Below are 16,667 nucleotides of genomic sequence, written 5' to 3' on the forward strand. Positions count from 1 at the left end.
CGTGTCGTACGCACCTATACTAGGTTCGCGCAACAGCTGTCATTCTCTGAATGTAAACAGAAAAGCACCACGTGCTTTTCTGTTTACAAACATCCAAACGGAGTGTCAAAATGATGGCGGCTGCGAGAAAATCCCGCAGCCGCGCATCATGCACGGATGACACACGCATATGTTAAGTGCCTTTTGCGCACGCAAAATGCCGCGTTTTTTTGCATGCGCAAAACGCACTCGCTCGTGTAAATGAGGCCTTAGGTCAATGATCCTACTACAGAGGTGGGATACATTGAAGTGCCACAGTTATAAGACAACAAAGTAGTGAACGTTTGTATGCTTTGATTGAAACATCACAGTGGTGGAGAAGGAACAATGCTGGATCCAAGGGAATAGATGTTCCCCTTACCTCATTAATCACTTGGCCTATCCCCTCCCAAACAGGGGATAACTATGGACAAGACCGGAATGCGTTAATATCTAAACGAACTACTTATGCAAATATTATGAAAACCTTTATGGCCTGAAGTTTTAGATAAGTTTATATATTTAACTATGTGATTTCTTATACACTTTGCTTTCAAAGAGCATTATTCAGTGTAGAGATGAGCAGAATAAAAATATCTGCTGCTCATACAGATTTCCTGAAACTGCAGGAAAAGAAAACAGGGAGGGAGCGATTTATCTTCTTCTCCAGAAAGGGAGGGGTATTGGCTGCATGACAAAAAAGGCTTGTAAACATTTTTTCCCCCTGAATTGACATGCATTCTTATACCAGTGCACACACTACACAAAACCAAGTCTTTCTGGCATAGAGGTGAGTGCATATGAATTTTCCCTCTAAACCCTTAGATATTCGTGAATATATCAATTATGTTATTTTCTAAATGCTATATACCACACATTAGCCAGGCTTAAAAACATCATAGAAAGTCTAAAGCGACTACATGGAACTACTACATTTCTCCTATTGCTTTATGGCTTATTTCTAGTAATCTTTTTTTTTTCTGTGTAAAATAGGTTAACAGAATTTTATATCGCAATAAGGAATGAAAATGATAATACTATCAATATCAGGCTAATCTAACGGTTAATAGATGATGAGCTTAACTCTACAAAGTACATGACAGGGAAGAGAAGAGAGTAAAGTACCCAGTTGTTAAACTTTTCACTGGCTACAGCACAATCTGTTTCTAATACACATTTCGCACTTTGAAATCTTCGGGACTGCAGTAAAGTGTTCTTCAGGAAGCTCTTCTGCACTGGATTTGTTGATTTAATACCTTGTAAGCTGACAAGTGGGTCATTGTGTTCTGATCAACAAAATCTGCAAAGAGCCGAGGCCGAAAAAGGGTCCTAAGGGATTCTTAGTGTCTGTCTGATGAAGCCAATTCAAGACTGAAATGTGTTTTCTATTTCTTGTAGACTTCTGTGTTTGAAGCTAGAACACATATTGCTTTAGGATATCCTAAAATATCAGCGGTTTCACTACTAGCAGAACTTCTAAAATTCTAGAATATTAATGTCAAAAGTATTAGTAGATAGAACTACATCGTGGGGAAAATGTTTGAGGGGCTATTGAGGGACTATATACAGGATTATGTGCCAAAAAATAGTATCACAAGTGACAGCCAGCACGGTTTTTCTAGACAGAGGGGCCGCTGTGGATTTAGTGCTTTTGGACTTTGCAAAGGCATTTGACACTGTCCCTCATAGATGTCTAATGGGTAAATTAAGGACTATAGGTTTAGAAAGTATAGTTTGTAATTGGATTGAGAATTGGCATAAGGACCGTATCCAGAGAGTTGTGGTCAAGGATTCCTACTCTGAATGGTCTCCGGTTATAAGTGGTGTACCCCAGGGTTCCGTTTTGGGACCACTATTATTCAACTTATTTATTAATGGTATAGAGGATGGGATTAATAGCACTATTTCTATTTTTGAAGATGACACTAAGCTATGTAATAATGTTGAGTCTAAGGAAGATGTTCGTGAATTGCAAGCAGATTTAAACAAACTAAGTGTTTGGGCATACACTTGGCAAATGAAGTTTAATGTAGATAAATGTAAAGTTATGCACCTGGGTACGAACAATCTGCATGCATCATATGTCCTAGGGGGCGCTACACTGGGGAAGTCACTTGTTGAGAAGGATCTGGGTGTACTTGTAGATCAAAAACCAAATAACAGCATGCAATGTCAATCAGCTGCTTCAAAGGCCAGCAAGATATTGACGTGTATTAAAAGAGGCATGGACTCGCGGGACAGGTATATAATATTACCACTTTACAAAGCATTAGTACGGCTTCATCTGGAACGTGCAGTTTAGATCTGGGCAACAATTTATAGAAAGGACGCCCTGGAGTTAGATAAAATACAATGAAGAACAACTAAATTAATAAGAGGCATGGAGGATAAAAAAAGACGACTAAGGGGGGGGCGGGGATTGGCGATGACATGATTAGCTTATATAAATGGCCCGTGCCAAAAATATGATGAAAAGCTGTTCCATGTAAAATACCCTCAAAAGACAAGGGGGCACTCCATGAGTCTAGAGAAAAAAAAAATTCAATCTCAGGAGGTGACAAGCCTTCTTTACCATAAGAACTGTGAATCTGTGGAATAGCCTTCCATATTGGCAGGTCATATCAGATGTCAGATGGCTTTGTATAAGGCGTATATAATTTCTTAGAACGAAATATCAACGCTTATGTAAATGTATAAAATTCTTGCTTTGAATGTTGTTCCAGTCTGATCGCCACGGTATCAGGAGGGAATTTTTTCCTTTTTAAGGCAGATTGGTTCATTACTTATGGGTTTCTTACCTTCTTCTGGATCAATAGGGGTAAAACAAAGTTATATTCTATCCATACCCCTTTTATACGCACCCTCTCACAACCTTGGTGGAACTTCATAGACATATGTCTTTATTCAACCATACTATGTAAGGCTGCGTTCACATCTGCGTTGTGGCTTCCGTTCTAGCGTATCCGTCAGAGGACCACAAGAACGGGAAGTTAACGTTCACGTAAAAAAAATCATTGATTTCAATAGGTTTTATTTTTGCATCAGTTGTGCTCAGTTAGGCACCATTCCGTCAGGTTTCCGTTTTTTTTTTGACAGAAGAAATACCGTAGTCTGCTGCGCTATTGTTTCCGTCAAAAATGACGGAAACCTGATGGAAAGGAGCTTTCAGTTTTTTTTTTTTAAACATTGAAGTCAATGGATGACTGATACAAACTGATATGCCATCCGTTTGTATCAGTTATGCATTACGTTTAACGGATCAGTTTTTTTTCTGCACATGCGTAGACTAAGGGCCGGTTCACATCAGCGTTCGCTTTCCGTTGAGGGGTTCCGTCGGAGGTTTCCGTCGTGGAACCACGCAACGGAAAGTCAAACGGAAACCACAGCTTCCGTTTGCATCACCATTGATATCAATGGTGACGGAAACATTGCTAATGGTTTCCGTTTGTCACCGTTCCGGCAGGTTTCCATTTTTTCAATGGAATCAATAGCGCAGTCGACGATTCAAAGATAAAAACGGATCCGTTAAAAATGGAGTATAACTGATGACAAACTGACACAAACGGAAAGAAGAGAGTCAGTTTTTTTGACGGATCCGATAAACTGATCCATCAAAAACAAACATTTTACCTTCCGTTGCATTCAGTCTGGCATCAGTCTGTCTGTTTTTTTATTTTATTTCAACAGATCCGCTAGAATGGATGCCACAACGCAAATGTGAACGAAGCCTAACATGTCTGACCTTATGTTCAAGCTGGGAGTTAAGCTTCTCCCCCATCCTCATAGATATAAACATGCATGCTCAGTAGAACGGAGTACACGTTTATGTTGAGGTGGGGGGAAATAGCTTACGTATATGGGCGACTTGAATATGTGTATAATCATATAGATGAGCTAGAGTATAATGCATAGTTTTCATTAGGAATTTCTTAAAGATAAGTTACAGGTCAATAAAACTTTCACACTAAACGATTTCATAAAATATTAGTAAAGAAAATGGTCCACATATGTCTGAGGCATTAATCCTCAACTGGAGGCTCAAGAGCCACTCGTGGCCCTAGGGCTCCCTAAATATGGCTACTAGTGGCAACTGGGATGTGATAGTATTACTAAAACGTGAAACCAGGGTGGAAGCCATATCACTGGCAATTAACACAAGTATAAAAGACAAATCACTAAGTCATATAGGCTTCTTCCCCTTTAATATTAAGTGTGACTAAGTTGTACATAGTACAAAGACAATAGGAATTTTGAGTATCTGTGTCCTAAAATCCAACTTTGTGCCTTCTTAAACGGTAGGGGAACCGAAAGATTAGGGAATTTCACTAACATACAGTACATTACTTCTATTAACAAAAGTGGGAGTCATTTGAAAATAAGCTTCAAGGGCTGTAAGAAATTAAAATTCCCGATCGCTGCCTGGAAAATCTGTCGTAAGAATACCGGTCACAGTTTATGGCAGTATTTACTACATATATTTTCAGACTATTAGACACACATTTTAGAAAATAGGCCAAACAGTTTGCACATCAAATAATTTTAAGTTAATGGTAAGAGAATAGGTTCCTTATCAGTTTAATCATGAGGGGCAATCTAAAGGCCATTTTACACTGGCCAATTATTGTCATGATTCTGAGATATCGTAAGAACAACTTCCCAGTGTAAGAGCAGGGAAAGAACAATATTGTTTATAGTTGATCTTTATCTATCGTGCTGCTATAAAAAAAAAAACATTGTTAATGACAGCATGATCTGTAAATGCAACTTGTAGCAACGTTTACAATAGCTTTGCCTACTTAGTGCACTTGCGAGAACCATCAGTAGGCAACAATGACGCTCCTTCTTGCCGCCAGTAAGGATTGGAATAATGGAAATGCTCCAAATTTAAAAGGGGACAGATAATGGTGGTAAACATAGTGCAGCTGATAAGAACTGATAAGCGCCCAAAACTGTGGAAGGTCTGCAATACTATCCTTTTCACTATTGTTAGTTGGCTGTGCAGTGATTTACTGCATACTACAATCCATACAACAGACTAACCATTGAGAGAGAAAAGTTCATTTACAGGCAGATTAAATATTACACTTAATTCATACTCTCAACAAACAATGGCAGCAGATTAACTATAGGTTGCAGTATTGCACACAAATGGTCCTCTTACACGGCCCGACGAGGGCAGTGTAAACTAGCGACTATCAATGATACAGCTCGTTAATCGGCGCTCATTTGCTTCTTGTATGGGGAAGAGCGCTTAATACTACAATTGCTCGTTCCCATACATTTGTGTCATGTCGGCAGCATGTCTCCCTGTTTACACAGGAAGATCTGCTGCCGAGAATAATATTTTCGGCTGCATAAACTATACAAATCGGCCAATGAACGAGCATTTGCCCGATAATTGGCCTGTGTATGCTACTCATATTAGCAAAATATGGCATCTTATTATTTTGCTACGTATCAGGGTTCATAAGAAATATACTTTTAGTGATCTTTGTCTGAATTTCCATTTTATTTCCCATACTAATCCTTGATACGCCTTATGGTCTGGTCTGTCTTAGTCTGAAAAATGCAGTATAGGATGTTGGGCAGACAGGGAATCCATAAGGAACTTGAGTTTTCCATGGCTGCCCTGTTTTATTGTTAGATTGCTTCTGGTTGTAAAGGCAATGATTTTGCAACCTAGCCGGAGTTAAAGCGGGTTGAAGTGGGAGCTGCATATATTTGCAGCTTTTACTTTAGCCTGTGGTAAGGAGGAGAAGGGAGGGCCAGAAGGGGATGTGCAGGCATCCTGCAGCGAGGGAAGCTGAGATCCTCCTCCTGTCCCTATATGGCTATGGATGACCCCACGGTGAGGGGAAACTTGAACTTTTGTTCATGTAATTACCCCCTTTATCAGAGAGCATACTTACCCTCTGTTATATATTGGGGTCGGGGGTCTTTTTTTTTTTTTTATCAAATAAAAAAGGAGACGAGGAATAACTTATTATAATAAACTCTTCTGCATCTAATCAGGCCTATTTTGATTCTCCTACCAAGATGTTTAGCATCGTCCAAATTGCGGCATCAAGTAAGTTGTGCTAAGCACTTGGACCACATAGAAACATCAATAAAACGTGTACATTTTACACTGTCAATATCCTGTCCAAACCCGATCTTAAGCGAAAAATTTGATGATCGCTTCTCTAGCGATACCCGTCATACGCTACAGTCATAGAGATAACAATGATCACTAGAGTGGTGTCACGATGGGTACGTGGACCTACTGGGCCGTACCGCCTTAACGGTATGGCAGCTGGCCAACAGGACACAGGTCAAAAAGTCTATAGTTCGTATAGGTGTACCTGTGGTAGCTTCAGACAGTAGAAAGCACATTGACTGTTGCCATAAACAACCATTTCCAACTAGCTCCACTAAAAAGATCTGTACTAGTTAACGCATTAGACTAGGTCTAGGGATTTGCGATTATTGATTGGGGTTAGGCTGCATATATACGTTGTGGTCTATTTGTGTTTTTGGGCGACTTTCAAAGAATTGTAGCAAAATGGATCGGTTTTGCTGTATATATATATATATATATATATATATATATATTATTTTTTTTAAATTGCATCCAAAATTGCGATTTGAACGCGACATCTAAACACAACCTTAGAGTTTGTATGAGGGGATGGAAAATTATATACCTATATAATCCCCAATTTACTTTGCATGTAAAAATAGTTTAGTGCATTCCTGCGTTTTTTGGTTTTCGTTAACACACACACCTGTAAACATAGACATGTGTGGTATATATCAACTCGAGTATTTTAAAAGGTCACAAAATTGAATAGTCATGCAATTTTTGCTTATAATCACTGTTTGATGCATAATTGCATGAAGGTGGTTGTGTGGATATATTAACTGGTTGCCGACACAGGATGAGAATGCTCGTCCTGAGCAGCGAGTACTTGGCGCATTAGGACGAGCATTCTCGTCCTGTGTGACAGCCGTCTGTGCGCGCGATCGAGAGCGGGGCAACGGCTGTAATACACAGCCACGGCCCCGCTCTGACAGCGGAAGAGAAACTTCCTCTCTCCGCCGTTAACACTTTTGAAGGCCGCGATGAAAGCTGATTGCGGCGTTCAAGGAGAGGGGACTGCACTTTGATCGCGTCACAGAAGATAACTGTGACGCGATCAAAGCCCAGAACTTGTATGGCCAGACAGCCCAGGGTCCATTGAAGGACCCCAGGGCTGTCTGAACATATTTCCTGTTAGGGCATACTGAGGTATGCCCTAACAACTGCCTGTGTACAATCAGTACACAGGCTAATGTACTGGCATATAGATCTATGCCAGTACATTACAGTTACAAAATAAAAATCTAAATGATAAATCTCTTTATGGGATAAAAAATTAAAATATTTTTAAAATATAAGTCCCAAAACATAAAATAATACACATATTTGGTATTACCACGACCGTAACAACCTGTACAACAAATGTATAACAATTTATGATGATCGGTGTATGGTGTAAAAAAAAAATATATATTAAAACTGCTGCGGAACTGCTTTTTTTCTGCATTTTCGCCAAAATAAAAATGTATATAAATGAAACTATAAACTATTTGTACCAATAAATGGTACCTACATAAAGTACAACTCGTCCCGCAAAAAACAAAGTCTCATACAACTACGTCGTACAAGAAATAAGAGAGTTATGAGCGCCGGGATGCAAAGAGGGAAATATAAAAAAATTGTTCTGTCCTCAAGGCCAAAATTGGCCGTGTCCTTAAGGGGTTAAGTTCTATTTTTATACACTGTATGCTGTGCGCTTACAAAAAAAAATAAATGTAGATTTTAGTAGAATAGCAGCTGTTTGCCATGTGAAGTAAAAAAATAAGTATTTATATTTGTTAATGCACAAGCTCTTGATGTACACTACCGTTCAAAAGTTTGGGGGTCACCCAGACAATTTTGTGTTTTCCATGAAAACTCACACTTATATTTATCAAATGAGTTGCAAAATGACTAGAAAATATAGTCAAGACATTGACAAGGTTAGAAATAATGATTTTTATTTCAAATAATAATTTTCTCCTTCAAACTTTGCTTTCGTCAAAGAATGCTCCATTTGCAGCAATTACAGCATTGCAGACCTTTGGCATTCTAGCTGTTAATTTGCTGAGGTAATCGGGAGAAATTTCACCCCATGCTTCCAGAAGGCCCTCCCACAATTTGGATTGGCATGATGTGCACTTCTTGCATACAATACGGTCAAGCTGCTCCCACTCTATGGGGTTGGGATCTGGTGACTGCGCTGGCCACTCCATTACAGATAGAATACCAGCTGCCTGCTTCTTCCCTAAATTGGAGGTGTGCTTTGGGTCATTGTCCTGTTGTAGGATGAAATTGGCTCCAATCAAGCGCTGTCCACAGGGTATGGCATGGCGTTGCAAAATGGAGTGATAGCCTTCCTTATTCAAAATCCCTTTTACCTTGTACAAATCTCCCACTTTACCAGCACCAAAGCAACCCCAGACCATCACATTACCTCCACCATGCTTGACAGATGGCGCCAGGCACTCTTCCAGCATCTTTTCAGTTGTTCTGCGTCTCACAAATGTTCTTCTGTGTGATCCAAACACCTCAAACTTCGATTTGTCTGTCCATAACAATTTTTTCCAATCTTCCTCTGTCCAATGTCTGTGTGCTTTTGCCCATATTAATCTTTTCCTTTTATTAACCAGTCTCAGATATGGCTTTTTCTTTGCCACTCTGCCCTGAAGGCCAGCATCCCGGAGTCGCCTCTTCACTGTAGACGTTGACACTGTTTTGCGGGTACTATTTAATTAAGCTGCCAGTTGAGGGCCTGTGAGGCATCTATTTCTCAAACTAGAGACTCTAATGTACTTGTCTTGTTGCTCAGTTGTGCAGCGGGGCCTCCCACTTCTCTTTCTACTCTGGTTAGAGCCTGTTTGTGCTGTCCACTGAAGGGAGTAGTACACACCGTTGTAGGAAATCTTCAGTTTCTTGGCAATTTCTCGCATGGAATAGCCTTCATTTCTAAGAACAAGAATAGACTGTCGAGTTTCACATGAAAGCTCTCTTTTTCTAGCCATTTTGGGAGTTTAATCGAACCCACAAACGTAATGCTCCAGATTCTTAACTAGCTCAAAGGAAGGTCAGTTTTATAGCTCCTCTAAACAGCAAAACGGTTTACAGCGGTGCTAACATAATTGCACAAGGGTTTTCAAGTGTTTTCTAATCATCCATTAGCCTGCTAACACAGTTAGCAAACACAATGTACCAGAACACTGGAGTGATGGTTGCACATATGTAGATATTGCATTAAAAACCAGACGTTTGCAGCTAGAATAGTCATTTAGCACATTAACAATGTATAGAGTGCATTTCTGATTAATTTAATGTTATCTTCATTGAAAAAAACTGTGCCTTTCTTGCATAAATAAGGACATTTTTAAGTGACACTAAACTTTTGAACGGTAGTGTAAATATATTTGAACTTTGACACACCTTGTTCTATTATTTTTACATTTTTTTTGTGTGTGAATACCTGCCGATATGCGAGTTAGGCACAAATGTAGGTTACAATGCAAGATTTTTTTTTTATAAATTACGGTTTGTCACAAAGTTACATGAAGGTGGCTATAGCTGCCAAAACAACAACAATAACAACAAGTAAACCTGAATTGTTAGGAGGTCTGCTTTCAAGAAATACATAGTGCTTGGGGGTGCACTCGCTTTTTAAGGTGTGTAATCCCTGAATTTTATAGGTTACTTAAAATATTTCCAGCTTAAAAGGCTATGTACACCTTTGAGGACTGCTTTTTTTGTTTTGTTTAATAAATAGATCAGTTAGTGTAACTTCGTAATTCGTTATTAAAAATGTGTTTTACTTTGAGATACAGCTGTTCACAGAGCAGCTGTATCATTAGCTAGTCACTGAATGAGTCAGTTCTGCAGAGTTTTTTTTTTTTTTCCGTATAGAGAATACAGAACGGCTGTATCTCCAAAAGTAAAATTAATTTTTAATAAAAACTAATTAAGAAGTTACACTAATCACTTTGACTGATCTATTTATTAAACAAAACCCCAAAAAAAGTCCTAAAAATAAAAAATTTACATAGCCTTTAAGCTGGAAATATTTTAAAAAAGTAACCTAAAAAATTCAAGAATTACACACATTAAAAAGCGAGTGCACCCCCAAACCCTCAAAAGATGTACATAGCCTTTAAAACCAGATTTTATGTAGATATCTGCGTGTAGACATTGGCATAAACTATATGGGTTACAGTTTTAGCCACAAATACACATTTTATTATCTCTCTTTAGTATGATTTTTTTATTTTGTAATTTAGGTTTTATTTGTACATGTCAAAAATATTGTCCTGGCTATCAGAGGTGCAAAATGTCCAAAAACCCCTGGCAGCGATATGGTGAAAAGGACTGTATAAGTATCACAGATTGCGTTTACTCTAATTACAAAATGTCAACTTGGTTTAAAATTATTAACAAATTGTGTTTCAAACATGTATTTTGCTGAATTGCTTTTCCATTGAAGGAATGTAGCATCTGAAGGCTGAAAGGTCATATGTATTTTATATAATAGGAAGCACAAATTTCCTATTACACATCCTTATCCTATGGAAAACTTTACAGAATTAAGTAGAACAAGAGCAACAGATGTGGACATGACAATGAGCATTAATCACATTCTGTAAATCCCACCTCGAAACGCTTCTAAACTAGATTTCATTTTTTCCAGTTATTTTCTTGATTTTCATTCTCCAAACATATATCAGTCAATCCTTCCCTTTGTCTTCTGCCTATGGATATACATACTGCTAAAGAATTTCTTCATATCTCCCCATACACATGAACACACGGCCGAGCATGCATATATTCTGAATGCGGAGAAAGTTGCTGACAGACACTTCTGGTGTCGGCTTATCTCCCCTGAGAATAAAAGGATCGGCCATGTTAAAATCCCACTGCCGGATCCTTTTCTTCCTCGACATCAGCACTCTGCGGAGAGTCGGAAGTCGGAATACACATAAGATGGTCAGCCGATACTGCCAAAACAGACACTAGTACTAGATAATCTGAGGCCTAATAAAGGCCTCTAGGGCTATCAAAATTTCCCAGTCTGCTCTGGCTATCATGTTGCTGGGGCTGACCTGGACAGGACAAAGGGAACTCCCACCATATTCCTGCACTTCGGTCATTACTGTTTGTGGGGCTTTAGGGATTAAAATGGCCGTTAGTGCAGGTGTGGGGATGAAAATCTCAGCCACACTTCTGATCGCACAGGCACAGTTGTTTAGCCTGTACGATCATTGATGACCTACATGTACTTCATTCTGCGTTAAAGTGTAGCTAAACACTTGACAAACTTCTGACATGTCATAGTGACAGGTCAGAAGTTTGGATTGGTGGGGGTCCGAGCACTGAGACCCCAACCAATCGCTAGAACGAAGTAGCTGAAGTGCTCGTGTGAGCGCTCAGCCGTTTCGGGTCTGTTCGGCTCCACTTTCATCATTCTAAGGGTATGTTCACACGGTGTTTTCAGCCGAAAAACGGCTGAAAAATCGGAAGCAGAATGCCTACAAACATCTGCCCATTGGTTTCAATGGGAAATACGGTGTTCTGTTCCGACGGGGCGTTTTTTACGCGTCCGTTTTCCAAAAACGGCACGTAAAAAGACGCCCGCCAAAAAGAAGTGCATATCACTTCTTGGGACGTTTTTGGAGCTGTTCTTCATTGACTCTATAGAAAAACAGCTCCAAAAACTTCTGTAAAAAACAACGCCAAAAACGCGAGTTTAATGAAAAAATGGCTGAAAATCAGGAGCGGTTTTCCCTTTGTTTAGTAAGCGTGTGAACATAACCTTAGCCTTTTGGGGTGTCCTATAGCTTCTGCCAGCTGCAGAATCACACCCAAAATGGCAGCCAGACACTGCTAAGCAATTTGAAGACACCTTTTCCTGGCTTGTAGGAGGGGGGGGGGGTGAGATTCCCTCCCATATCTACGGCAGCTGTGAGTCAGGTTGCTTTGCCTTATTCACCTTGCTTTAATTCTGGGAAGTGCTCCCTCTGGTGGCCAACATAGGAAAACATGTCAGATTATTATTTAATTTTTAATACTTTCCACTATGTGGAAGAAAAAAAAAATACAGCAAAAAGATTACAAATATAATAGAAATAAGTAACTTACTTAAAAAAAAAAGGTTTAATTCGTGACACATTCCCTTTAAGTTATTGAATTATTTTTGTTACTCTAAAGCGCTGAAGCCTTTTAGTGAAATCATAGTTTTAACACTGGCTCGTGATCAGTGTCAAGTGCCAGATTAATAGTGCTGTGCCTTTTGGGTTAATAGTGTGGCAGATCTGTCCCAATAATAAGCTGCCCTTATATAGGGCAGTATATTATGGTTCTTCACCAAAATTTACTTTTTAGAGGGGAAAAAAAAATAAAAATAACGTAAAATCTGATTAATTTCTCTTGTCAGCACAGTTCCTTTCCAGCTTTGTAGAACATTTTGGTTGCTAGGGATATTTTGTCTAACAACTGCAGTCTTTTCAATGGCGTTAGACAGCACATCCCTAGTAACCAGTCTCAATCTCAGGTTACTCAAGTATTAAGCATAAAGATGAATTTACACTGAATTGATGGCAGAGATAAAAAAAGAGGCTTGATGGGCCTTTATCCACTTCACTACTTATTAATATACAGTATTGACTATATTTCACTGAAAATGTAGGCGGATGACTTCTTTAACAATGTTAGAAAACAAATTTAAAATCAGCTAGGAGCACATTTTCTTCATGTACGTGCACATAAATGATTTTTATTTTCCGGTAAACAGGAGCTTTTCTCTTTTCTGCATGGAGTTAGTAATGAAATACACTGCTGTAACATATTGGAAGATCTCAGCCATATTACCAATAGTTGTAGTGTGACCTAGAGCCAAATCATTTGTGTCCAATACCTGGATTATTTTTAGCTATTCTTTGTGAGTATATCTCTACTTATATATTTTTTGTACCTATGAAATTTCCATTCTACCAGTAATCAAACCATGTAAAGCTGTTTAGGTCATATGAACAGGAGTACAATATTCCCATATAGGGAAAATGAGAGAAAAAGAATTTGGAGGAAAGCGGCTAAGGGGGACAGTTGGAGGTTTTTGGTTAAAGATGGGATTTGTAAAGGATTATATAGGTAGTTAAGGCTAGATAATAGAGAAGAAATGTCTAGCACAAGCTTATGATGATAGTGTGGCTCAACATAGCTATATACCATACTTACTGCCTAATGCAGGGCGATTCACAACTGGTACAACAAGATCCAGCAGATTTACCAGTTACTTGACGTTATTTTGATTTAATTAAGCGGACATAAGGCAGACCACATTGATAAATAACATAGATGCTTTATATTTCTCTATATAGAATTAAAAAGGTACACTAAAAACTTACAACTGAGAAAACACCCATCTTACAGAAATCTAGCAGATAAGTAGGTGACCATATCTTCCTAATATTCTTTATCTTTGGCTAGGGAACAGCTAAGGGTCCAGGCTAATCTAAAGGAGCCAGGAATTAGAGCAGTGGGCAAAGTTTTCTGCTGCCTCCTAGTAAGGCACGGTCAGTTTTTTACCTGGAGTTCGGCGTGAGCACTATTTAGAGTAGGAACCGTCTTTTACAAGCTCCTTTCTCGCTTTACAATATCCACATGTGAATTCTACAAAACTTTTGTCCACTCTGGAACAGCCAATAATGCTCCATAAACTTTGTGGACTAACATAATTTATAAGAACAGAAATACTATTCCTGCAATATAACAATATCCTCTATTTTCCTCACTAGAAGAAGCGAAATGAATCAACAGATAAACACCACAGCAATGACAACAACTGAAAACTATGAAGATTACAATCATACAGTATTTGATTATGATAATTATGAAGAACTTTGCATGAAGAACGACATCCGGAGATTTGCTTCAGTTTTTCTCCCAGCATTCTACTCTGTGGCATTTGTGGTTGGCATAGCTGGCAATTCCTTAGTGGTTGCCATATATGCATATTATAAGAAAATGAAAACTAAGACGGATGTCTATCTGCTGAATCTGGCGGTAGCAGACCTGTTGCTGCTCTTTACTCTTCCCTTCTGGGCCGTAGATTCTTCCATTGGTTGGCAGTTTGGAAAAGCAATGTGCAAAATAACCTCTGCTTTGTATACTGTAAACTTCAGTTCGGGTATGCAGTTCCTGGCTTGCATTAGCTTGGACAGATACTTTGCAGTGCTTAGAGTATCAACTCATCAAAATTTCAGAAGAAGATGCTGGGCAATTTGCCTTTTTGTATGGATCACTTCATTTTTGCTGAGCATCCCCGATTTACAATTCAGTGAGGTAAAGGAACACAATGGAAAGCAAGCCTGCCTACCAACATACCCCAAAGATACTGTAAAACAGGTTACTGCCTTCATTCAGATTCTCGAGACTGTGTGTTGCTTTGTAATCCCATTCCTTATCATGCTCTTCTGCTATTCTGCTATGGCAAAAGTCCTTGTTATAACCCCAAACATTAAAAGATCTCGGTCACTGAAGGTATTATTAACAGTGGTGGGAATGTTTCTCATCACACAGCTGCCATATAATGCTATCAAATTCTGGAGGGCAATTGATATCGTATACGTTTTAATAACAAGTTGCAAGACAAGCAAAACCATAGATGTAATGATGCAGGTGACAAGTAGCATGGCTTTATTTCATTGTTGTCTCAATCCACTACTGTACGCTTACATGGGGACAACATTTAAATCTTATGTTACTAAAACAGTAAAGCAGGTTGGCTCTTGGAGAAGACAAATAACTCAGAGTGTTGAAGAGTATTCAATGTATTCTGACAATCATGTAGAAGAAACAAGCAGCTTTTCTATCTAAAATTTTCATCTAAAATATTCCAAGTTTAGATATACTTATAGAAAGCATCAAAAATCTATTCACATCTCTAACCAAAATACAGGTTAGGCTTCGTTCACATCTGCGTCGGATCTTTCCGTCAGGGCAACCAATTAACGGAATCCAAACGGAAACCACAGGTTTCCGTTTGCATCACCATTGATTTAAATGGTGACTGACCTGGTGCAAATGGTTTCCGTTTGTCACCGTTAAGGGTTCCGTCGTTTTGATGGAATGAATAGCGCAGTCGACTACGGTATTAATTTCGTCAAACCTACAGAGCCCATAGGCTCCATGCACACGACAATGCCCGTACCGTAATTACGACCCGTGCTCCCATTATAAAGTATGGGAGCACGGTACATAACATAAAAAAATAGGACAAGTCCTTTATGTTTTAGCAATAATCTACGTCACGGACACCTAAATATACGGGAAGGTGTCAGTCGGCCATAGAAATAACGGGCCAGTAATTTTACAGTTGTGTGCATGGGGCCTTAAACAACGGTGACAAACGGAAACCATTTGCACCAGATCCGTCACCATTTAAATAAATGGTGACGCAAATCTATGGTTTCCATTTGTTTCAGTTTGGATACCGTTCATGCGTTCCCGACGGAAAGCTCAGACGGTACCCATCAACGGAGTCCAGACGCAGATGTCAACGAAGGCTTACCTTAAATGAACACTCCAGAAAAACGGACACACTGGTTTTTTGACATGAGTTATCGAGCAATTCTATTAAGACACAGTGATTTTACAATCATAGGATTTCAATTTTTAGCATGCCAGAAGATACAATTGCATTTTCAACTATCTGAACTAGTTGTAAGGCAATGCCACCTATAGCATTTAAACTCTTAGGTCATTCAATCTTCTTACTGCAATCACCAAGGAGGCATGAACCTTGCAGAGAAGGGACAGGCCAACCATCTACAGCTTTGTTCACATCTGTGCTTCCATTGCTCTGCTTCGTCATAGGAGCAGAACCTCAGACGCAGAAGTGAATGAAGCCTAAAGTCTATGAAGGTATCTCGATTCTCTCCCGATGGCAGTTGTCGGAGTTGAGAAAGATTTGGCTGTTGAATTTCAACATGTCCGATCCTTTGGAGTCTGGCAGCGGCTTTCTTCCTTCTCCCAATTGAAAACACATGCACGTTCTGCAGAGCGTGCACATGCATGGGGGAGTTGTTAGGAATATCTGTTTGCCAAACGATCGTTCGGACCACCGCTATCTACAGTGTATGGCCAGCTGAAGTCAACAACGCTAGCCAACATTCAGCCACCAAGGTGTTGTTGGATTGATAAATGAAGAAGTGGATTGCTGTTTAGACTGCTGTGGTGAACATATTAGTAAAGCATTGTATGGGGATGATGGGTTGTGTTGAAGGCTCTCTCCTCTGTTTCTTTTTATACAAAGTGTAACAACTTTTAGTGTTGTAGTATTGGTATATCATGTAGAATAAAATATTTTTATATCATCACTGATTATTTAAAAGTCGTTTTGAAAGAGATGTTTCTCTCAAATGCGTTACACATGGCAGACACAGAATGTTTGATTGTTTCAACAGCTGACATTGCTGAACAGTAACATTATCCCAAGGCTGGTAACCTGCATACATTTAAAGTTGGAAATAAGAAAACTGAACAGGGAATGACCAGTGATTCCGCAAGAAAC

At 39.1% G+C, this 16,667-nt stretch overlaps 3 protein-coding genes across 5 annotated transcripts in view; 2 read left to right on the top strand and 1 right to left on the bottom strand.

Moving 5' to 3' along the window:
- LOC142651878 (acyl-CoA dehydrogenase family member 11-like) overlaps positions 1 to 16,667 on the bottom strand; it is a 112,658-nt gene that overhangs the window by 37,510 nt on the left and 58,481 nt on the right. The gene's annotated exons all lie outside the window — the stretch shown is intronic.
- ACKR4 (atypical chemokine receptor 4) lies at positions 741 to 16,473 on the top strand. Of its 2 annotated transcripts, none has more exons than XM_075827108.1 (2): positions 741 to 808; positions 13,891 to 16,473. In XM_075827108.1, the coding sequence occupies exon 2, from the start codon at positions 13,901 to 13,903 to the stop codon at positions 14,969 to 14,971; it is 1,071 nt and encodes a 356-aa protein (XP_075683223.1). In that variant the 5' UTR covers positions 741 to 808; positions 13,891 to 13,900; the 3' UTR covers positions 14,972 to 16,473. The 2 variants fall into 2 exon arrangements, with proteins under 2 accessions (XP_075683223.1, XP_075683224.1); XM_075827109.1 differs by having other exon boundaries at positions 749 to 808; positions 13,894 to 16,473.
- Positions 790 to 16,667, top strand: part of UBA5 (ubiquitin like modifier activating enzyme 5) — a 101,318-nt gene continuing 85,440 nt past the window's right edge. Inside the window, exon 1 of the mRNA XM_075827107.1 lies at positions 790 to 808. The gene's annotated coding sequence lies outside the window, so the exon portion shown is untranslated. The remainder of the gene's footprint in view (positions 809 to 16,667) is intronic.

Source organism: Rhinoderma darwinii, chromosome 5 (genome assembly GCF_050947455.1).
Source record: "Rhinoderma darwinii isolate aRhiDar2 chromosome 5, aRhiDar2.hap1, whole genome shotgun sequence".
Lineage (NCBI taxonomy): Eukaryota > Metazoa > Chordata > Amphibia > Anura > Rhinodermatidae > Rhinoderma > Rhinoderma darwinii.